The 22,714-nt window shown below is 49.1% G+C and overlaps 1 protein-coding gene across 1 annotated transcript in view; it reads right to left on the bottom strand.

The window, feature by feature from the left end:
• Positions 1–816: 816 nt before the first annotated feature.
• MAML3 (mastermind like transcriptional coactivator 3) overlaps positions 817–22,714 on the bottom strand; it is a 433,325-nt gene continuing 411,427 nt past the window's right edge. Inside the window, exons 3-5 of the mRNA XM_040967043.1 lie at positions 12,184–12,441; positions 7,959–8,043; positions 817–2,266 (exon numbers count right to left, since the gene is read on the bottom strand). Of these exons, the coding sequence (XP_040822977.1) occupies positions 1,263–2,266; positions 7,959–8,043; positions 12,184–12,441 (1,347 nt within the window). The 3' untranslated portion in view covers positions 817–1,262. The remainder of the gene's footprint in view (positions 2,267–7,958; positions 8,044–12,183; positions 12,442–22,714) is intronic.

The raw sequence follows: 22,714 nt of genomic DNA on the forward strand, positions 1-22,714 counted from the left end.
CTTCAGGACAAAATGAATGCCACATACGGTCTCCATCATGGGACAAAGGACCAAAGAAATGAGCCTGTATGATGGTGGCTGCAAGGATTCCTTCTGACAGATTTCTCTGAGGGCAGATTCCAAGGAATTGCCAAGAGAACAATAACAGTGAACTCTCAAAGTAAATGGCTGCCTTCTGAAAGGCACCGTGTGGTCCTCTCCTATCACCCCAATCGGTAAGATGGACAGAATGGTTTGCTAAGCCTTTCCTCTCTCATATTTTTAATTCTCTTTCCAATGAGTAGGGATGATGGCATGGTGGATTTCATCAAAGGGAGCCAGCCTCCCAGGCCATTCTTCCTCACATGTGGCCCAGGGCATCCCAAGCCACAGACACCCCAGTAACCCACCCGGTTCCAGACAGAGGCTCCGCCTCCATTGCATGCTGCAGGGAAAGCAGACGCCAGTGTTTCGCCTTTGCATTTCAGACACTAAGTTCTTCTTACATTTCTCTTGATTTGGCCCTGGGACTCTCTAATGACAGAGGCTTCCCTTCTTGGATGATCAGAACAAACAAGTGCAGGCTGGGTTACAGGCAACAAGATGGATGACCAGGCTGGCAGACACCTGGACTCCTGTGGCAGGAAATAGAAGTGCCGGATGCATTCTTGTTGAACTTCCAGATGGGTTGTTCTCCAACTTGGCAGGCTGTCCTTTCCAGGGGCCCTACAGCAAGGCCTCACAACTCCTGAGGGCCTTCGGAGGGCAGGAGATACCCTCGTCATCTCCGTGTAACCATCTCACCGTCCCTCCGTCCCCATCTCCCAATCCAGTAGCTCGCCTGGAAGCCCTGCATTTCCACCCATGGTTCACTGCATTTCTGACCTGCGAACTTGGCCTTTGCAATCGCCCAGCAGCCTCTGTAGGGATTCTCTGTAGTATAGGCTTGCTCTCGTGTCTCCAAAGCTGCAGCCCCCACATGTGGTGCAGGTGGAGCCGCGGTTCCTCCAAGCTGGAGCAGCGCTTGCTGGACTAGGCGGTCCCAGGGAGTGCTGAGTAGCTGGCTTTAGCGGGCTGGCTCCGCCTCGCGCCTCCCCGCCCCTCAAGGGCCTCCCTCCCTCACATCAGGGGCCAAGCAAGGCTGTAGGATCTTCCGCTGTCAGTTATGCTCAGTGTACATGGGCCAATAAAACAACAACAACAAGAAAAACGAGGATGGGTCCACATCCCGTTTCTTTTTTCACTTGAACCACTCGTGTTGCAGCTCTTGCAGTCCCTGCTAACTAAGGGTTCCCAAACAACTCATCCAGCTCCTGCATCCACTCATCCCCTGGCCCGCCTTTGATGATGGAGTCCACCAGGTCGGCACTGTCTGGGAGGCCCGGGAAGGGCGCCCCCGCTGCTTCACTGCCGTAATTGTAGGACATGTCCTGAGCAGGGTTCCGCTCATAGGCTTGACCTTGGCTGCTGGCTGCAAAGCTGCCGCTGGGGATTTGCTGCTGGGCTGGGGACTGGTTGAAGGCTGACATGCCCGGGACGCCCTGGCTCAGGCCAGGCATGACCATTGGTCTCGCCTGGCCCGTGCCTTGCTGCCCTGGGAGTGGGGGCATCATCTGCCGGCCCATAGCAGCTGGGTTAAGGGTTCGCACTGTCCCCGTGTTAGCGTCCACGACTGGCTGGCTCAGTCCCTGTGGGAAGTGTTGCTTGGTCAGTCTCGGTTGGCCTGTTTGCAGGGGGTAGCTGGCGCTGTTGTTGAATGGTCCCAGCTCTCCACTAGTCCTCCCAGGCAGCCCCTGCAGGCTCCTTTGTTGCCAGCTTTGTGCACCTTGCTGGACTGTCCCCATAATGCTTTGAAGCCTGGGGGGGGCCTGAGGCCTGGGCAAGGCCTGCCCCACTGGCCCCTTCATCTGCTGGTGCTGCTGGCTGAGGGCCGAGCTCACCAGCATGCTCTGACCAAAACCACTCACCATCCCGATACCCTGCCCTCCAGAGGCGGGCTGCCTTGGTCCCTGGCCTTGGTTGTGTGGGATGCTCATGCCACTTTGGTTTGGATGCTGCAACATTTGGGTCATTCCTGTGCTCATATTGTACATTCCTGCTTGGCTGGTGGCTGTGGTGCTGTACGGAGCCAGTCCCATCTCTGACTGGGCTGCTGCCGTGGCCATTGTCCCGGGGTTCTGGGAGGGCCCCAATCCCATCATGCCTGCGTTCTGTGCCATCAGCCGTGATGTTCGCATGGTCTGGAGGGCTGCCTGGTTCCTCACAGCTGCCATATCCTGGGGAGACCCTACAGGGAAAGAGAAGACAAACACCACTTACTTTTCTCCATAAGCAGCACTCTGACACGTTTGCTGGAATTTTCTTTGCCTTCATATACAAGGATCTGGTGAGCCTACTCTAATTAAAATGATTGGTTTTTTTTTTGTTACATAGGCTAATTGCAAAAATTTTGGAAAGCACCAAAAAGCACAAAGACAAAAAGTCACCCAAATACCCACCATCCAAAGAGAACCACTGCTAACTGTGCTCATACTTGTATATGACTACACATGTGCTCACACACCACAGTGGCACCATACATGTGCTTGTGTAGTAGATTTTTCTGCTTAACACACTCTGATAATATTTTTGTTTACGCTCCAGAAGCAAATAATTTCTCACTCTGAGGCTGTGATGTCATCTTCAACCAATAAGACGCCATTTTCTTTGGAGGTGAGTGGGAGTTCACTTCGTGGATTAAATTAAGAAAAAAAAAAACCACTGGTCATTTGCATCATTTCGTGAATAACATGCTTTAGTGGAGATTACTATCAATAAAGCCCATTAGACTGATTTCCCTTCAGACTTGTGTGCGATCTGAGAGGTTAAAGGTCACTACTTCTGCCAAGAAGCTATTCTGACAGATGGAATGCTTTTTGAGTCTACTCGGTAGATTTCCATACGCTCCAGATTCTCAGAATGGTAACATGTCCATGCAAGCTGGCCAAGTTCCGGAGCCAGAAAAGAAATCATCCTGCTTCCTGTCACTTGGCAATGAACTTCATGTATTTCTGCAGTCAAGTCCACTTCTTCAAATCGGCAAGGACTGCTAATACAGTTTTAATGATGCTGTTTAAGAGTGGACCAGAGTATCACCACCAAGACACTCAACCTTAATTAGAGATTCGAAAGAATCCTTTACATGTCAGCAAATTTCCCAACCAGCCAAGAGAACGGAAATATCACCCCCAGGACACCGGTTGATGTTTTGAAGGGCTAGGAACTGTTCATAAATGGATTTTTCTATGTCCCTTCTAATGATTAAGTTTATGAGAAAGAAAAATAGCTTTTTTCCCCCACTGGACATGAAAGAAGGTTCGGTATGAGAGCCAAATGATCTGATAAGCAAATACGATCCTACCCAGACGAGGAGAGGTTAACCTTGTTAAACTTGGCACTGTGGCAGGGTCCTAGGATCGGTTTTTGTCTTTCTGATGGAGTTATTGATTTCCGGACAGCCAATGAGCCTCTACACTTCCTTCCTCTTTTTAAGAGAGAAAATGATGGGAGTTTTGATGATGGTTTACAGTTGTCTGCCTTGAGATCCTTATAAGGCTGCACTGGACAATGTGGGGGAGCCTGGACAGTCGGGAGGAATCCCTACAATGCCCCAATTTTTTTTGCAGCTTAACTCTAAGTGATTATAACAGAAATCCAAAGTCCCTGGCTACATGCTTGACGGTAGTATATTCTTGTAATCTTGCTATAAAGTTCTCTGACTTTAATGACTATGTTTCTATTGACTGCATGGCCAGTTGGATCAACCACAGAGAAATGAGTTATCGGGTTATTTATAAAAACATTTTAGGGGAAACAGTGCTGACTCAGGGATTGACGGGCTAGATCCAAATTACATAAACAGGCTGATGGGATGCTGGAACTAGATCAAAGCATTCTCATAATTTGAACATTTTTGTTGAGTATTTAGCATGGCTTTGTTGAAGGGCTGGATATTGTCTGAATCAGTGTTTGGAATGAGAAATAGGTTCTCCTCACCATAGGACAGAAATGTCATAATGCTTTTTAATAGATAATAAAACAATAATCCAAGCCAAGTTTTATTTTTACTTAGTATCAGTGATTACCACTCTCCAGATATAATTCTTACTTTTTTTTAAAAAAAGAGACAAATTAAAATCAGCACTCATAATATTTTCAACCTAAGAGAAATAAAAGTTTTATAATGAGTTTTGTGCCTTCAGCAATTTTAAATAAAAGAAAAAATACAAAAGCATCCAAAGAATTAACTTGTCTTTACCTGATTCCCATGTATGTTAAACAACAGATCATTTTTAAGTTTCCTTTTTGACTAAAAGAAATGTTATTGTGAGATGCTATAGTCACATTTATTTTTTTGTCTGCTGGTTAACACAATGTCTAAGAAAATTAGTATTCAAATACTGGTGATAGTCTGGAATTTTTTCTTAATGGGATTTATATTCTGTTTTCACTTGCAAGAAGCTATATTTGTGAAAAAAAATTACAGATTTCAGACACGTGACACATGACACTGGCCAGAGGCAGGAAGCTGGAGGGAGATCATTATGGCGACCTTTGAACAGGGGGCTGCTGTTTACTCATTCTCTATCTATGTATCTCTTGGTGACCAGGCTGTTTTCTTTTTTTTTAAAAGATTTAAAAAATTATTATTGGAAAGGCAGATTTACAGAGAAAAGGAGGATAGAAAGAGATCTTTTATCTGCTGGTTCACTCCCCAAATGGTTGCAATGGCTGGAGCTGATATGATCTGAAGGAAGGAGCCGGTAGCTTCTTTTGGGTCTTCCACGTGGGTACAGGGTCCTAAGGCTTTGAACCGTCTTCCACTGCTTTCCCAGGCCATAAGAATGGAGCTGTGTGGAAAGTGGAGCAGCCAGGATAGGAACTGGTACCTATATGCGATGTTGGCACCTGTATGGGGAGGATTAGCCAACTGAACCATTGTTTCAGGCCCCAGATTATTTCCTAACATGGGGTATCAGTAGACTCTATGGAAATCCTGGTTAATGATTACATATCAAACTGAGGACAATGGGATTGCCACCCTGGCTCTAGGGCATTTGCAGGGTCAAGTTTCTGGGCTGATTACATGTGGTTTAGGGCTTCAGAATAGTTCAAGGGTATCATTCCAATACATGTCATCTCTGGGTATCTGAGAAGGAATGGTTCCAGAATGTCCTTTGACTTCCAAAACCTGGGAAAACTCAAGACCCTTCTGTGAAACGGTGTAACATTTGCCTCTAAGCACATCTGGATCTTTTAAATTATCTCTAGGTTACTTATCATACCTAGTCCCAGATACACACTATACACAAAGCTGTTGTACTACATAGTTTATGGAATAATGAGAAGGAAAATCTGCATATGTTTAGTACAATGGGATATGAAAAAATACATTTGACACAGGTTGGGTGAATTAAAGATACAGAGGGTCAAGTGTACACATATTTGGATATGTCCATGTTCTCTGCCAACATAGGAGGGAAATTTTGGTGGGTCTCTTCAAAAAATAATCAGTAACTTACGAATTTAGAAAACTCAAGGGATGCTGTGCTGCACTTGTCAGATTCTATGTTTTTCATCAATTCGTAATTTTAAACAGTGGTTTCCAAAGTGTGGTGCCCTAGCTGGTGGAATCAGCAACTCGTGGAGGACCTGTCACAAATGCACATTCTCAGGCATGCCCACTGATTCAGAGACAATGGGGCTGCCTGTGCTTTCTTGAGCTCCATGGTGATTTGGATGCAGGGTCAAGTGAGAGAACTAGGGCTGCTGCACAAGAGAGCTCAGCATCTGCAACACACACTAAGGCGAAAGTAAAATTAAAATATATGATTGGGGCAGGGCAGGCATTTGGTGCACACTGTTTGGAAGGCCTGCATCCCACATCACAGGGACTGCCTTCACGTCCTGGCCGGACTTCCGATTTCAGCTTCCTACTAATGTGCACCCTAATGGGCAGCAGGTGATATATCATGTAATTGAGTCCCTGCCATTCATGTGGGAGATCTGGATGGAGTTCCCAGTTCCTGGCTTTGGCACAGCCCACCCTAGTTGTTGCAGACATTTGAAGCATAAGTCAGTGAGTGGAAGAGCTGTCTGTCACTGTGTCTTTCTCTGTACATTTGAAAGAAAGACAGAGAAAGGAAAGAAGGAAGGAAAAGGTAAGGAAAAGAAAAAGAAAAAAATTTTTGATGCAAAAAATCCAATTAAATTACAAACAAAAATGTTTGTACCAAAGTAAATTTACCTTACAGTTGCATTTCCCATGAAGTGCTTGAATTACCTGCAAGTGTATGGAATAATGTCTTTTCCCCATTCAGGATAACACGAGAGAGGCATTTACAGATCAGCTCAATCCCAGTTCCTCCCTGTGTTGAGGGATTTGATACAAACGTCCCTGGGTGGAAGGGAGTGGCTATAAAGCCCTAGTGTTTTCTCTTTCCCTTAAGATTTATTTATTTATTTGAAAGAGTCACAAAGAGGGGGGATAGCTGCACAGAGAGAGTCTCCACTTGCTGATTTACTCCCTAGAGAGATCCAGCCCGGGGCCAGACCACAAAGCCAGGAGCTTCTTGCAGGTCTCCCATGAAGAAAGCAGGGGCCCAAGCAGTTGGGCTGTCCTCCGTTGCTTTCCCCAGGCCATTAGCAAGGAGAAGTGGAGCACACGGGACTGGAATGGTTGCTAATATGGGATACCAGTGTTGCAGAAAGCAGCTTCCCAGAACACTAGCCCAGGACCTTGTGTTTTCATGGGAAATCCACAGAGAGATCCATGAGCAAACATCCTTGGCTTCCGAACTTGAAACTGGGACGCATGTATAGTACATGACCCAGGAGATACATGTGAGCTTACTACATATACAAGAGCTCCTGGTTGTTCCTAGTGTATTTTACTTGAAAGGTGTTTTGGCTATTATTCATTCAATTGTTTTCATAATTATGTGCATGGCAATCCAAAGGTTGACAAATGCTAACTTAGATCAGGAATTGTTCAGACTGTGGATAACCTTCAAAAGGGCAATCCTTGTGGATCCAGATAAAAGTTGATATATACTTACATATATGTATATTTCTATGCAAGAGTTCTCACAGCTCCCAGCACATTCTTAGAGGGATAGGTGACATTTGAGAAATCAGGACACATTGATAGCAACCCCATAAGTGGGCAAAGGATGGAAATTAGGGTTTCTGCTGCTAGGTGATTCTGCTGTTAGCTTCCTGAAAACTCCTTGGATAAGTTTGGAAAGGATTCTTAGTCTTTTCCTTTACCCCATACAAAGAGCCTCAGAGGTACTCTCTCTCTCTCTCCATTTTGGAGACTGAAGGAGCTAATTCTTAAGTGCCTTTCCTATTACAGAGGATGGGCAGTGCTGGTGTGCTTGCTGCTATGGCATCATGCTTCAGGAACCTTTCAAATGGCAGCAGGGCCAGAGCAGCCCTGTGGACCTCATGGCCCAGTCTGTGTTCTGGGTATCAGATACCAGTCAGGTGCTGTTGTAAGCTGGTTATTGGAAAGCAAGGTCTTCAGCCAGCTGATCTGATGGCATTAGCAAGACAGATGTGACATGGGATTTTTGCCCCTGTACCCCTGTAGTCACTAAGATGATGATCTAGACATTGGGTCAACAGGTACCAGCATATTCTTGTTGGATGTTAGACTCTTTAAATGCTGTAAACACTGCCCCTTTCTCTCCTCCCAGAACTACTGAGACCTCTCCCAGGGCCCACCAGCACCCCTCTATGACCCAGTAATAAAAAGCTTAATTCCTGTTTGCTACAATCCATTCAGATTGGCTGGTATTATTCTCCTAGCTGTTAAATGGTTGTGAGTATTACCTGGATATAAATCCAGCATATAAGGCGTGACACCATTGGCTACACATTCACCTGTAGTTCAGGGCTGGAAAATAGAAAATGAAAGAGGTGTGCACCAGCCTTACCTTGAAACTGATTGACCTGCTGCACGGGGTACGGATTCCGCTGTTGCTGGAGGTGCTGCCGGGGTAGATGTGACTGCTGCAATTGCTGGAATGACACAGGGCAAGAGAGGCAGGGAGGTGAGACAGGGAGAGAAAACTCAATTATACATCCCCAGCGGGGGGGGGGGGCATTTTAATGTAATCAACGTTGTCTTGAAGAATAATAGGCATAGAGGTGAGTGCACTAGTGTTAAGTGTAGAGTTGCCTGGATTTTCTACACTGAGCTTAAGCTAGGCAACCCAGGCCATCAGGCAGGAAACACAACACTGCTGGGAGTCCCCTGTGACCCTCACAGCCATCACCTTCCCAATGCCTCAGGGACACCTCCAGCCTAACTTGAACATTTAGTTCCACCTGCTTCGGTACTCCACAGAAAATAATCCTCTACAATGCTGCTTCTGAGCCTGGCTTCTTACATTGGCCACTGTGTCTGTGAGACTCCCTGATGACATGCATGGCTGTTGCTTGTTCATTCTCATTGAATAGTATTCCATTGTATGAAGATATCACAATATGTTTATTCAATCTCCTGGTGGCAGCCACTTAGGGCATTTCCAGTTGGTAGCTGGTAGGAACACCACCATTATGAGCACACTGTAGGTGCCTGTTGGTGCCTGTCTGTCGTGTGGATCTGCTGCCTCATGAGAACCATGTACTGACAGAAGCTGTTTTGACATGGATGTCCCAACACCACAGGGAGCTGGTGACTGAGCTCAAAGTGACAAGCAACTCCTTTTGAATGACTGAAATGGATGCTTTGGGTCTTCGAAGATGGGATTCTCAGGGGCTCCAACAAAGGCTAATCTCATTCCCACGAAGCCACATGGCCTGCAAAATACATTCTGCAGGTGAAATATTCAGCTCTCACTGTGCTGGGGAAATCACATGGGATTCTTCATCTACCAGGAACCAGGAGGTTCTGCACTGCTAACGTTGTTACCAACAGACTTTGAAGGCTGTTAGGATCATTATCATGTGCAAAGGCAAAGAAAAGTAGAGGGAGGTGGAAATAGCAGAGAAAGAGGTTTTAGTTCTCCGCCTGCGTGACCTTGGGGAGGTCAGCTGACCTCCTTCCACAGCTCTTGAATATTCGTGAAACACCCTTCAACTGCAAGGGCTCCAGAGAACACAGGACAAGGTCCCTGCTCCTTAGAGTGTTCATTACAGCAATAACACAGACTGACCACTTCTTAACGCCTGTGTTTATTTCTGTCTTCTCTCTTCTGTTTTTTTCCTGGGCAGCTCTGTAATTTTCTTCTGCTTTTTCTCTCCGAGGCTAGCCAGCATTCTGACAAGCAAACAGAAAAAGCAGCTTCTGTATCGTTCACTCATCCTGTGCTGTCTACTGCAGTGTTCTGTGGGAAATGGTTGTGACGAATCAGATTCTGTAGCCCCTTGCAGTGTAGACAAGAAACCAGCAGGTCTTTTAGGCGGCAATGTAAGGGCCTGCTTGAGAGCAGGTTGAGCTTGGAAAAGCAGAGCTGCAGCCAAGCTTCCAGCAAGAATTTTACTGCTCAGCTTGCAACCAGGCTTAAGTTCTGGAGGCGTCGCCTGGGTTGGGTGTTGGCCTGGAGTCAGAAGCCGTGAGTTTCCAGCTCTGTCCCTCTGTGGCTCTGTGGTCTCAGATAAATCATAGCAGCTCCCTGGTCTCAGGGTTATCATGGCTACAGTGATGAGGCACCAAGATCCCAATGTTTCAGATCTAAAATTCTATGTTCTGTCAAGGCGTGCTACATCAGCGAGAGGCGACACGCTCTACGCTCTCTCGGAGAATAAGGCATTAAATGTTACTTCGTGCCTGCTTTCAACCTGCCTTGCTCTGATTTACAAGTCCATGGAGACTCATGTTCAAATTCCCAAAGACACGCAGGATCCCAAATCCTTCCGTTTTGCCTCACATGGGCTCTCAGGAAACCCAAGTGTTTCCAAAATGGAAAGTGCTGAGACACTGTTCAGTGCTGGAGAGATCAAGCTGAGGAGCACGGTGTTGATACGCCAATACTTAGTGTTGAAATGGGAGGCTGCGCACATAGTACTGGTAGACCTCTGGGAACATCTGCAGCAATAAGCATGTCCTCACATGTAGGCTCGCAGTGACCCTGGGGGCCGTGTGACAAGTCCCCACAGATGCATGTGCGGAGTGCACGGCTCCCAAAGAATTGTACAGACATCGATCATTTTATATCGCCCTCAAAAGGCTTCTATGAGGGGAGTTATTAACACCTAACCTGGCAGATGAAGAAAGGGGGCAAGTCACTTTGCAAGCAGAGAAAGGATGCTGACCTTGAGTAGAGAGAGCTTTGTTGTGTCCCCCTGCACCTGTTGGTACACACAGCTGCTAAGAAGCCATACGCACAGACCCTTCAAAAAATGCATGGGAAAACCAAGTAAAGGATATGCTTGTGTTGGTACAAACTTTCTAAAACCCATGCCTATAAAGGGCTTTCTAAACAGCTGTGGAACATGTAGATTAGGAAAACATTGTACTTGGAGTTCAGGGTTGCTTTGTATCAAAATAAACTTACCTTTCAATTTCCTTTTCCAGAAATGCTTTGAAGCCCCCTTGTAATCAGACCACAGTTTTCCATTCTGTTACCCTCCCCCAGGATAGCAGCCCTATTCTGTCCCTAAGCCAAGATTCTCAGTGCTGGTTCCCTTTCTTTCGCCATCATCCTGACGCATGTCTGCTCTTGCTCTGCCACCTCCTGCCTTGCTCCTGGGAAACCTAGCTAACTTCACCCTGCAAGAACAGCCGCTCTCCAGGCCCAGCAGGCTGCGTTCAACCACTGAGCCTGCTGCGTGTGCTTTGCTCGCAGCACGCACATCAGAAACCATCACTCAAAGCACCAGGCACACCTGAAATGGCCTGGGATTGGCTGAGGGGAGGGTTTCTGAAGCCCAGCATCTCTCTGCAGTTCCATTTATCACTGTCTGAGAGATATTAGCATGCTTCCTTGTCACACACCTTATGCAGGGTGAGAGGGATGCGGGTTTGTTTGTACAATAGCTGCCAGGCAGCTGACTGACCTTGGTGAAAAGGGAGATAATTACATAGCTGTAAAGGAACAAAAGCAGAAATGGAACGTAAGGGAATTGTGCTCCACAGTACAAATTCTTCTCTTTGGGAAATGGCTGGTATGACTCTGAACTGCTGTTCTTCGCTAGCAGGGCCCTCTGCGAACCTCTGTCCCACATGGTACCTTGGATATATGCGGGGGGTGGATGTTTGGAACAGTTCCAAAACGCTGACCCAATTAGGAACATACTAGAAGGTTAGCTATGAAGCATAGCTGGGGGGGGGGGGAGGAGGAGGAATGAGCTCTAAATAGGCAGATGAAGAAAGAGGCATCTTCACTTGTCCTGTTACAAAGAGCTTGCAGAGTGGATGCTTTCCTTGTGCAGGCCCTTAGAGAAGTCGACTAGGAGTCTTCTCTGAACGGCCTCCAGCCTTTCCCAGAGGTAATGTTACAACGGGCACAGCCATCCATGAAGGCAAAACAAATGGAAGCAGACAGGCGCAGTATGCAGGGAGAGCTACTTCCGCAGCTGGAAGAATGATATGGCAAGGGCGGACAGAGAAGCTGGTCGGAAAAGGTACATTTGTGTCAGGCTTCAGCCCACAGCTTTCTTGAACTGTGTTAAAAGCTGTTGGGAAGATTTCTTAAGTGTGACCCCCCAGGTCAGGTTTCCAGGTAGTTCTGTTGGCCCTATTGTTACACTATTGTCCCTGGTCCATTGTTCGTGACCAGCTCTATAGAATTCTCAAAACCTCTTCCTGCCACGTTCCTCCAAGAAACAAAGTTCTCTGAGTGATTATTTCTTGAATCATGTTAGAAATATGAAGGCTTAGGGAGAATGGAAGCTGGTCCCAAGGTGTGCTCACAACGTGGCCCCTGTATCTAAAATCAGGAGACGGGGCAGGTGTGAGTTGAAAAAATGCCTGGCAAAAGGACCTTGAAGATGATGGTGGAGTGCAGTCTTGGAGGAATAGCCTAATTCCTTACAGGAAAAAGTCCAATTAATGGTGAGGTCTCCATTCCACAGGTGGTCCCAAGATTCCCAGGAAATGCTGGACTGTGAGTGAAAGCAGCAGAGGACACAAACTGTGACCCTGTCACAGACAGACAGCAGGTGCCAAATAAATGCATGCACAAATGAATGTGTCACGCCATGGGGGCATGTTACCTGCTCAGCCAGAATCTGCTGCTGCTGTTGCTGCTGCTGATGCTGCCGCTGCTCACGCAGGAACTGCTGCTTCTGCTGCTCCATCAGCTGGGCCCGCTGGTCCATGAGCATCTGCTTCATGAGTGCCGCCTGGGGCTGGCTGCCCAGGAAGCCCGGAGCCCCAGGACTGGCCCCAGAGACCAGGCCTCCTGAGCCTGGCGCCACTGTGGACTGCACGGGGCCGCCGCTCCGGGGAATCCCCACGGAGTGCTGCTGTTCCTGGGAAGAAGAGATGGAGACATGGTGACCCACTGCTAGTGGGAGGGAAGCTCCAGGGCACTGGGAGCAGGCAGAGGGCCTGGCTCAGGGACTGGGCTCTCACTTTGTGAATATGCCCTCACTTCACGCCAGGAACCTTGGAACAAGGCATCTTGGCCGTGCCAAAATGGTTGACTTCTCATGTAGCAAGGAGCCGAGGCATTTACAGACCATGGCTGGAGTTGTTGAGTCACCAGATCTGATATTTGATATCTCGGAGCTGAGATCTCTGTTTCAAAAATCTTGCTGGGCAGAGTCGTTGATGGGGACAAGTGTTTCACACTGACCTAGGCTATGTTATCTGCCAACATCTTTAAAGACAGGACCGAGTCTCTCATATCCAGGCTTATTTAATTACAGGGGGTGGGGTGGGGCATGGACTGGAGCACTTGAATCCCTGTGGCAACTTGAGGACTGGCCCTCAGGCCACTGGAGGTAAAGCGGTAGAGGTTAGAGACCTCAGTTCACACAGCCCAAGGGACTATGTGGATGGGGGGTCTTCAACAGCTGCACAGCATAGACTGCTAGGGGAGGACAGCTGAGGCGATGAGATGTATGTGGCATTAAGATTCCTTTCCAGATTCTTCTACATTCTATTGAACGCGCTCAGCAGCAGCAAGTATTGCCTGAATAGTCTACCAAAATATCCTAAATTCACTACGGTGTCAAGCAGTCTGATCCAAGAGGAGCTGACTCTGCAGGCAGAGGGTTGAACACAGGTCGTAGTGGGCATGGCGTTTGCGTAAGAACTAAGAAGTAAAAGCTGAATGTGAATAACAAAAGCTTTATCCAACTGGAGCTTAATAATTCCCCCCTTTTTTCTTTACTATCCTTCGGAAATGGATATAGTCAATCTCGCGGGCAGTTTCTGCTCCAAGCAAAGGCCTGGGGTTTCTCTTGGTGTGTCCTGGACAGACAGCCTCTGGCTGCCTCCCCACATCCTGGGCTGGCTGCATTCCTGTCTGATCTTGAGCCATCACGTTCCCTCTTTTGTGGATTCCCTAAACTGTCTTCAGTGGCTCCTGCTTTTGCTCTGCATCACCCAAAAGGAAACAGAGCCAGCAAAACCAAACTAGTTTTCTCACCCAGAAACAACAGCTTCATGAATTCTGGTGAGGTAGACCAGTAGCTTTTGCCCAGCTAGGACCTGGAAGCCCTAGAACCAGCAGAATGGCAGCACTGACTTTGACCCCAAACTCGGCAGCTCTTCCTCCAGCTCAAGCCCTCCTGAGTCCATGATGGGTCCCAGGTCAACAGCACCTAAGAACTACCTGTGGACTAAATGTGAGGGTCCTTTAAAAAGGGAGCTTGTTCTGGTGTCTCCAAATTCTGAAAGTCTCAGTTTTTCGCACTATGCGTGTTACACAAGCCTCGTGAAGAACCCTGACCATGGCGTCCCTTTTGGAAGTGCGCTGCGTCCCATTCTTTATAGCTAAGCGCTGTTGCTGCAATGAGGGTTGGTTTTTGTCTATATACTCTGTAAAAACACAATGACTCAGTAGACAGTGATGAGCTGTCTGCTCATATTCACAAAAATATTTTATACTGAGAAACAGGAGGGGGTCTAATGCCCCCTGAAAGTGTACTTTCTGACTGACCCCTGCAGGGGGCTACATATCTGGGGTGTAGGTGCTGTCCCTTTTGCTGCAAACGTTTGCCTCTTTCCAAGGCCGCTCTCACCACCATCCGACACAGGTGACTAATAGACTGGACGCTGGAACCAATAGGAATTCACAGCGGAAGTACACACACCCAGCCAGGAGCAGCAACAATTCCCTTCAGTGCTTTTCAGTATTATTCGATACTTCTCTGGATAAGGAGGTGCAAAGCTGCAAGGAAACGAGACCCAAGGATGGTATAGAGTTTTCTTCAGCTCGATTGCTTGGGAGGGCTGGGCTGGGGAGCCGGGCTCTGTTGATCTTGGGCGCTGGGATGTGTGTCCAGCCCCCACGCAGCTGGGGAGTGGGCCAGAGAGAGGCAAGGCATACATGGGGACAATGGTCGCTTTCTGTCCCTGTCTTCCTGAGACCAAAAGTAGTACTTTGGGCCGGGCAGGTCAGGTTATTACTCCCAGTATTGGTCCCCGGGATTTCTCTCAAAGCCTTTACATGCAGATTAGCCGAGGGAGAGGTGACCCCCATCCAGACACTCCCCAGGCAGGTGGGCCTTTGTACATTGCGCATGGGCTGCCTTCCACCAGCCCCAGCTCTGGAACTCTCCCACCTGGCTCCGGTGCCAAGTCACAGCAGGTGGGAAAGGCCTGCGGCCCCTGCCCCGCCTCGGGATGCAGCCCGCACCCTGGCCTGCAGCAGCTTGGCGACCCAGGCCCCCGGCCGCTGCCCCCAGTTTGCGAGGCGCCCACACTCTGGGTTGTGCCAGTTAGAGGAAACCAGGCTGCGCCTTCGTCATGCGAAATGCGATGCCTTGAAGCCAAATGAGGCAGTATTTTTAGTGTTTTAATTGCTGGCTTGTTCTCCACTGCCTGCCCGGGAGTCTTCCCTTTGCGTCCTCCGCTGCTTCCCTTTCCCCTTCGGATCCAGGGGCCCTCATGGGTTTTCCCTTGTCGCCAAACCCTCTCCCTATTCAGGGAAATAAAGGGAGGAAGTCCAGGAACCAAAGTCAAAAATCCATCCTACCTACCTTCCTCTCTGGGGAAAAGGTCTTAGCCTTTTAGGGCTAAAAAGTGCGATGGGAGATGTCAGAACAAAACAAACAACACTCATCTCCCCTAACGAGAAGGTTAGGTTTTCAGGTTCCCCACAAATCCCAGCCACTGTAAAAAAAAAAAAAAAAAATCTAAGAATAAGCCAGCTGTTTATTTAGAAATCCCAGCGCGGGGCAATCTTGATTTCTCTGAAGTGTTTGCAAGAACACGCGGCGGTGTTTGGGTGAGGGAGAAATCAGGGCTGCTGGCGGCTCCGGGGAAGGGAGGGTCGCCTTGAGGCTGCGGGGCGCGCCGGGGACGCGTGCGGGAGGACACCCCGCGGCCGCGGCCTTCTGCAGGCGACGCGGGCCGGGCCGCGGGAGCCGCGCGGGAGCCGGGGAGCCGCGCCGCCGCGCCGGCAGATGGCGCTGTGAGGCCGGCCTGGACCGCGCCGCCCGCCCGCCCCGCGCAGATGGCTCAATCCGGCGGGCGCGCGGCCTCGGCGCTGGCGGGCCCGGGCAGTCAAGTGTTACTGCGTACAGCAGGTAGCCTGGCAACTGCGAGCATAATACCGAGCAGATGGTGCTCGCGCGGCGTGATGGACACCGCGCACGACAGCCCGAGACAATCCAGGAATTCCCTGGTGACTCGAGGCCCTCTTTACACAAAATGAGTTCTCTCCTCACCGCCGCCCGGCTCGGGGTGCGCTCCTCTCCTCTGCGCTCCCCTCCCCTTCCCCGCGCCCCCGCAACCGAGCTGGCTGCTCACGACCGAGACTTTGCTCTTCCCGCCCAAGGGGAGGGCGCGGAAGGAAACGGAAGGGCCGGGAGCTGGCGGGAGACGGGATGTAGTGTGAGGGGGGCGAGGAGAGGAGCCGGGTCAGGCAGCCGAGACCACCCAGGGGCCGCGGGGTGGCGTGTCCCCTCTCCCTCCCCGCGCCCCGGCGCGCACCTGCCCCGGGAGGGCCCCCTCCAGCCGGCGCGGGGAAGGCTCGCGGGCTTGGTGGGCGCGCGGCCTGCGAGCTGCCTGCGGGGAATTTAGGAATTGATTTAAAAAGTCCCCTGGGGCGTCATTTAGCCTCTCGACTGCAGCCTTACAAGCTGACAAGTCCTTGGCCGACTTGGAAGAGGCAGTCAGGGCCCCGGCGCTCCCCGCCAGCCGGGCGAGGCCTCTGGGCGCTGGCGTCCCTAACAAAGGAGCCGGCGCTCCGACCCCGGGCGCGGGCCGAGGGGCGGTGGCAGGCGGGATGCGTGGGGTCCCCGGGGACCGCGCGTGCCCAAGCCCTTTCCCGGCCACCCCGCACCGGCCAGTGGCCCGGGAGCGCAGGGGAGCCAGGAGGGGGCCTGCTGAGCCAAGGAGAAAATAAATGCGTGCACGGATCTCTCTCTCTTCTCTTTCCATTCTTCTCTCTCTCTCTCTTTCTCTCTCTCTCTCTCTCTCTCTTTCACACACACACACACACACACACACACGAACTGGCCAGATCAAAGAAAAAGCAGTCTGCAGTCCAAACGGATATCCGACCAGGATCTGGACACTCTTTCTCTGCCCCCTACCCCCAACTTCTCGTTTTCCCGAAGGTAGAGTGTATCAGACGAAAGCGCTACATTCACTCCTGGCTGGGCACAGGGCCAGAGCAGCGGGGTGGGGGGTGGGGTGGAGTAGGAATCCATCGGAGTTGGCACCTCTTGAAGAACTCTATTCCACAGGCCGCCCCTTTGACAATGAAAGCTTCGGAGTTCATGAGGTGGTGCAGAAGAGGAAATGATGAGGAAGGTGCTAAAAACCGCCCCCTGCCCTTCCAGGATGGGCAGTTGGGGAACAACCCAGGGCTTAAGGTAGGGCTTCTCCAAGTGTGCTGCCTGCGAGCGAGCCTGGGAGCTTGTGAGACATGCAAAGTCCCAGGCCTCCAGAACGGGCACCTCCGGGCAGTGGGGATGGGACACGTGGTGGTTAGCTGGCTCTCCAGGTGACCGCAGGTGCTCTGAAAATCACCAGGGTAAGCAATCCTGGTGGCCACTGCCCGTCACCGGCATCTTTTGCTTGGATTCCTATCGCAAATTCCTGCGCATTTGAAACAAGATTATCACCTGCTTGGGCCAGTGATGTCTGAAGTGCAAACCCAAGTGTCCTGAGCAAAGGCCATGCCCGAGATTCCTCCAGGAAGGACAAGATTTGGTTGCCCCTCTGCTGTGGGGGTTAGGAGGTGCCCAGGCAAGAAGAAGGAGTTCAGTGTAACTAAGTAACTTGCTAAGAGAACATCAGCCATCACAAAGCTTTCCCAGGTGTGACATGAGCACCAGGGAAAGCTATGGTTCTGATGAAAAATCCCCAGCTTTGTGGAGAGCCTCAAGGAACTTGTATGATGCACACCCCTCCCCCCCAGCCAGCAGTGGCATCTTCGGGATTTTGACTTTTCCACGGACCATGGCATGCATCTGGTCTTAATTGAGCAGACCACCCAAGAGAACTCTGGGGCATAAAGAAATGGGCATGGTAGGGGAAGCGGCCTGGACACAGTCCGAAAAAGGCGGGAACACTATTGGGATCAAAGGCTGAGCCTGCAAAGTGCACAGAAACACACTTTATTTTGTATATGGGGTCTGACTGCCCAAATCGGGATGCCTCCTTGTTATCAACTTCGACATTTAAACAAAGGGCACGTGACGAGACTATTCACCCTTGAGGGCAAGAAAGACACAAAAACCAAGACTTTGTAGTTCCCTTTGAAGTGCCTCACAGATACGGTTTCAGGATGGCTTACAGGCTTGGCAGGACCGGCTTGCACCCTGGATTGGGAGAGTCACTTGTGCTCCATTCAGAGCTGAACTGCACTAGGGCCTTCCCCCTGCGAGCGCCTTTGTCTAGAAGGGTATTCAGGAAGGCTGCTGGGGAAGGTTTGTTTCCTGATGTGCCATGCTGTGTCTCCAGGATGGTTGAGTTTTGGAGCAATGCCTATCAATTTAGGAAGCTTCTGGCTCTAACTGCAGTGACTTGAGGCACAAGGCTAAGGTGGCTCTTGGGTTCAGTAGAGTTTGTTGTTTGATCTTCAAGAAAGAAGAATCCAAGTGGCCCTGACCAAAACTCTGCTTCAGCACATGTCTGGTGATGGTCACACCCCGTCCGTGTCACAGTCATTGCCACCACCTGTCATGAGTTTCCGGTTCTAGTTTAGCTCCCAAAATAATGCAGCTACAGCTTGAAACTTGGATTTTTTTCTAGGTCTTCAGTGAGCAGAGTGGCATCTCTGCATTTGATAAAACAACTACCATTAGCCCCTGGTAACAATGGGATCTACATCGGAGGGCTCAGCCAACTGTACAAAGATCGAAACTATTAAAGAAAACACTGCGTCTGTATTGAACATGTACCGACATTTGTTTCACTATTATTCCCCGAAGAATACAGTGTAACAGCTGTTTACACAGCATGCACATTAGGTGTTATAAGTAATTTAGAGTGAGAGGATGTGGACAGGGTCTATGTAAATATAACACTGCTAAGGATAAGCCACTTGAATATCCTCAAATTTTGGTGTCCCTAGGGGGGTCACAGTTGTAGCTTACAAAGTTTGCTCTGGTGGTTTAGCGCCTGCATTCCCAACTGAAGTGCCTGGGTTCAATGCCCACCTCTGGCTCCTGCTTTCCCAGTTCCTGCTGCTGCAGCCTCTGAGAGGTGATGGTGATGGCTCAAGTAATTCAGCTCTTGCCATTCATGTGGTAGAACCAGAATGTGTTCTTGGCTCCTGGGTTTGACTCTGCTGTTGTGGGCATTTGAGGCATGAAGTAGCGACTAGGAGCTCTTTGTCCCTCTCTCAATGAGAACATATTAAAAATATGTGGTTTGAGGATCCCCCTCCCCAACCAATCACTGCAGAAAATTTGGAAGAACAGTGCAGACATGTATGAAGATGCAAAAGGCACGACGTGGATTCTACACGCCAAGATAACTGTCCTGGATGTGTTGCTGTGTTTTGCATTTCCTTTCATTTTTCCCCTTGTGTGCCAAGACAGCTCCCACGTCCACCGTCATGGTCTACGCGTGATGGTGCACCCTGCTGGGTCTTTCTAAGTGACTCAAGAAAGGTGGCAGGCTCCAGCTTTCCCAGTGCTTACCAGTGATAATCTTCTGACAGGAAGACATCCTTCCTGGCCAAGTCTCTGGTGGTTGGGGACTGGACTACATGTCTTCCCAGCATCCAGCACCAAGCTGGGTCTACAGTACAACAACAACAACAACAACAACAACAACCAAATACTTGCTGAACTCAACTAATTTGCTACAATGCCCTTTAGCTTAAAGCCATACCGGGGATTACGGGAGATGAGAAAGCAGTATGGTTTTCCATGTACTGCTTCTCTAAACTGCCCTCAGACTCTTGCTGACTATTAAGGAAAGGGTTAAAGGTGGCAGTGCAGCCTGAGATGTGAAGTGACACCAGTCAGCGGAGAGGTCAGGCTGTCAAGGCCTTTCTTGGAGGAGGAAAAAAAAAACAACGAAAATACCATTTGTCCTTATCAGCACTTGGAGTGTGGTCACCCTCTGTCGTTCCAGTGAAAACACAACTTTGAGAGTTATGCTTCTCCGCTGCCTTTGATGTAAATTATAGTCGTTCTGATCCCTTTGTTGTAATTAATTCCACCACCAATGCAACTCTAAATTGGTTAAAAGTTCATTAGTGTGTAACAATAGGAGCTTGATTAAATAAATTATGGTACATCCATACCATGAGTACTAGGCATCCAATAAAAATCATGCTTTCGCAGACTATCTAATCACACAGAAAAAAGGTTACCACATAGAGAGAGGGGAGAGAAACAGTACTATAACCTTAGCTGCTGAATAATCTGGTTAGATAAGATTATAAGGGATTTTCCTTTCATACTTTTTATTTACTTATTTTTAAAAGATTATTTATTTGACAAGTAGAGTTATAGAGAGGAGGAGACAGAGAAGTGGGGAAAAGTGGGAGAGAGAGGCGGGGAGGGGAGAGAATCTTTCATTCACTGGCTCACTTCCCCAGTGTTCACAACAGCCAGGGCTATGCCAAGCCAGAACCAGGAGTCTGGAACTGCATCTGGTTGTCCCACATGGTTGGCAGGAGCTGAGATCCTGGAGCCACTTTTTGCTCCTTTCTCAGAGCACATTGGTAGGAAGTTAGATAGGAAGCATACCAACTGGAACTTGAACTGACACTTATATGGGTTGTTGATGCTGCAGGCAGTGGCTTAACCCCTTGTGCTGCAACACAGGTCCCTTATAGTCTTTAAACATTTTTCTACTAATATGTAGCAGTACTTTGAATAAATATAACTGTTTTTCATAATTCCTTGAAAGTAGGTTTAAGCTGACAACGGATGGGGACACAGTAATTCCAGGAGGGTCCTGGTGGGGTCTGGGACCTGGGCCATTTCTTTCTAAGCCCACAGACTGCTCTGTGGAAGCCAGTAGATACACCCGGGGCAGTGCCCCTTTGGGATCTGAATGTGTCATAAACAGCTGGATTTGGGTGCAGGGGCAGCCATGAGGTCAGCTTTTCCTCACTTCAACAAAAAATTCCAAAGAAAGTGCCCAAGACACTAACATCTTGCATGGATTCTGAGATGAGATCCATGTGGACAAGTCTGCTGTTTATGGCATTGTCCTGCATCCTGTTTCTGCCCCACCCCCTCCCCGCCATTCTAGGGTTAAATCCGCAGGACATGGGCAGAACCAGGCAGACCTGCAGAATTCAAGCATGTGAGAGGTGAATGAAAACTGCCACTTGCCTCCACAAGCCGTCTCTACCATGGCCATGGAAGCAAACTTGAGCCATCAGGGTTTAAGCCCTGTCCCACAGGGGCAAGCAGTTTCTGCTGGCATTCAGGGGCCCACTGGGGGGATGTATGCACTGCAAGTGCTTGTCAGCTGTGCCCTGAGGTTTCCTTCACCTGTATGGTTGCCACCTTTCTTCCATCAATTCAAAAATAGGCAGAGGGAGTGTCTCAGCTGTCTGCAGCAGAGCAGCTTACAAAGATTTTTTTTTTCTCCAGGACTATCAGTCTTTCCTCCCACCCCCAACTCTTAGTACTCCCATTCTTTCTGATGAAGTCATCAGAGCAAAGATTACATAACTGATGCACAGGCTGGCTCATGTTAAACTGGGAGGCAGGCCAATGTTGCCATTTATAGACCAGAGCACCACCACGCTGCCACATGGAACTCGTGTTGCAGCCACTACAAGAGGAGGAGAAGGGAGGGAAGGCGAGGAGCCTGGCATGCCATGGAGGGAAAGCACTGCACTCCCTGTTCATCTCCAGGCCCTCTGTAGCCTGGGAGGGCGGCCCTGTTAGACCAGCTCCACACTGCCTGCTCCATGCTCTTCCCTGCCCTGCCCTGCCCTGCTCCGCCAGCAGAAGCTGCCACAGGGAAGGTCTCCGCCAGCCAGCTCTGCTGGTTTTCTGACTGCCGAATCCCATCTTGGGGCATACCACCACTGGGCACTGGATGCTGAAAGATGCCCCAGGAGCAGCAGGCTCCCCAAAGTGGTAGTTGTGGGCTTTGAGGAGGCCAGAATTTGGCAGGGGACAGTGAAAGCAGAGCAAAAGGCAGCAGAATTTGGGATGGATACATCTTACACATAACCAGAGGTCTGAGCTGAGAAAGCAATCTAGCGAAGAGGTTCACTCACAGTCTGGGAAGGCTCTTGGGCAGGTGGGGATCAGAGCCTGGACTGAGGTCTGGTGTTTGGATTTGGAGATGTACGGGATGGTTTTCAAAAAAGGTTTATTTACTTAGGGTGCCTGGGAAGCCTTGTGCAAGAGCATCTATTTTACACCTTTCCGTGGTGTCCCTGTGATGGAAGCAGACTGCTGTAAAGCCACTGAAATGAACATGCTTTACATACTCCTTGTCTATTTGTGATGATTCTAAGTGTATCGTAATTTCTACTGACATTTCTTAATGCTGTAAGTATACTTGAAGACTCCAATAAATATAGGGGTTCAAGCCTTGTCTTAGCCTTGGCAGACTGAAGGACAAACCTTAGAAATATGAACCTTAGTGTTAACAGTTTGATTTGCATGCAGTAAACACAGCTCCTGACTCCACATTGTACACACACACACACTTATGCCGTATACAACATGCAAATGCATTATAGTCATACACGTATTATGCACATCATGTATACATACACACTCCATGCACAAAGACACACGTGCCCTTTATATAACACACACTCACACCATTGTACAAATAATAACTCCAAAGATTTTGACAAGAATTAGAAGTTACTCCTCTACAGATTTTGAATTTTCTCATTACCCTACAACTTCTCTCAGGTAACATGAATCAGCATCGCTCAGCACGTAAGAGGTGCTCATACTAGTTTTCTCTCATCATCATCACCTTTAACTGATGAGGCCATTGGAGAGTCTCAGTGCAACCCAGGTTTTCAACCCATCTTCTCTTCTTAATGATCAGACCAGGTCCTCAGCTGCCATGCAATAGATGAGCCTGCTTACAAATGAACACTTTTTGCTTAGGGGAAAAACTAAACTGTTAGGCAAATGTGGAACAGGACCCTAGGAGGAAGATGAAATTTCTGGG

Source organism: Ochotona curzoniae, unplaced genomic scaffold (assembly GCF_017591425.1).
Source record: "Ochotona curzoniae isolate NIBS_2020 unplaced genomic scaffold, NIBS_Ocur_1.0 scaffold_4506, whole genome shotgun sequence".
In the NCBI taxonomy this organism is placed as follows: domain Eukaryota; kingdom Metazoa; phylum Chordata; class Mammalia; order Lagomorpha; family Ochotonidae; genus Ochotona; species Ochotona curzoniae.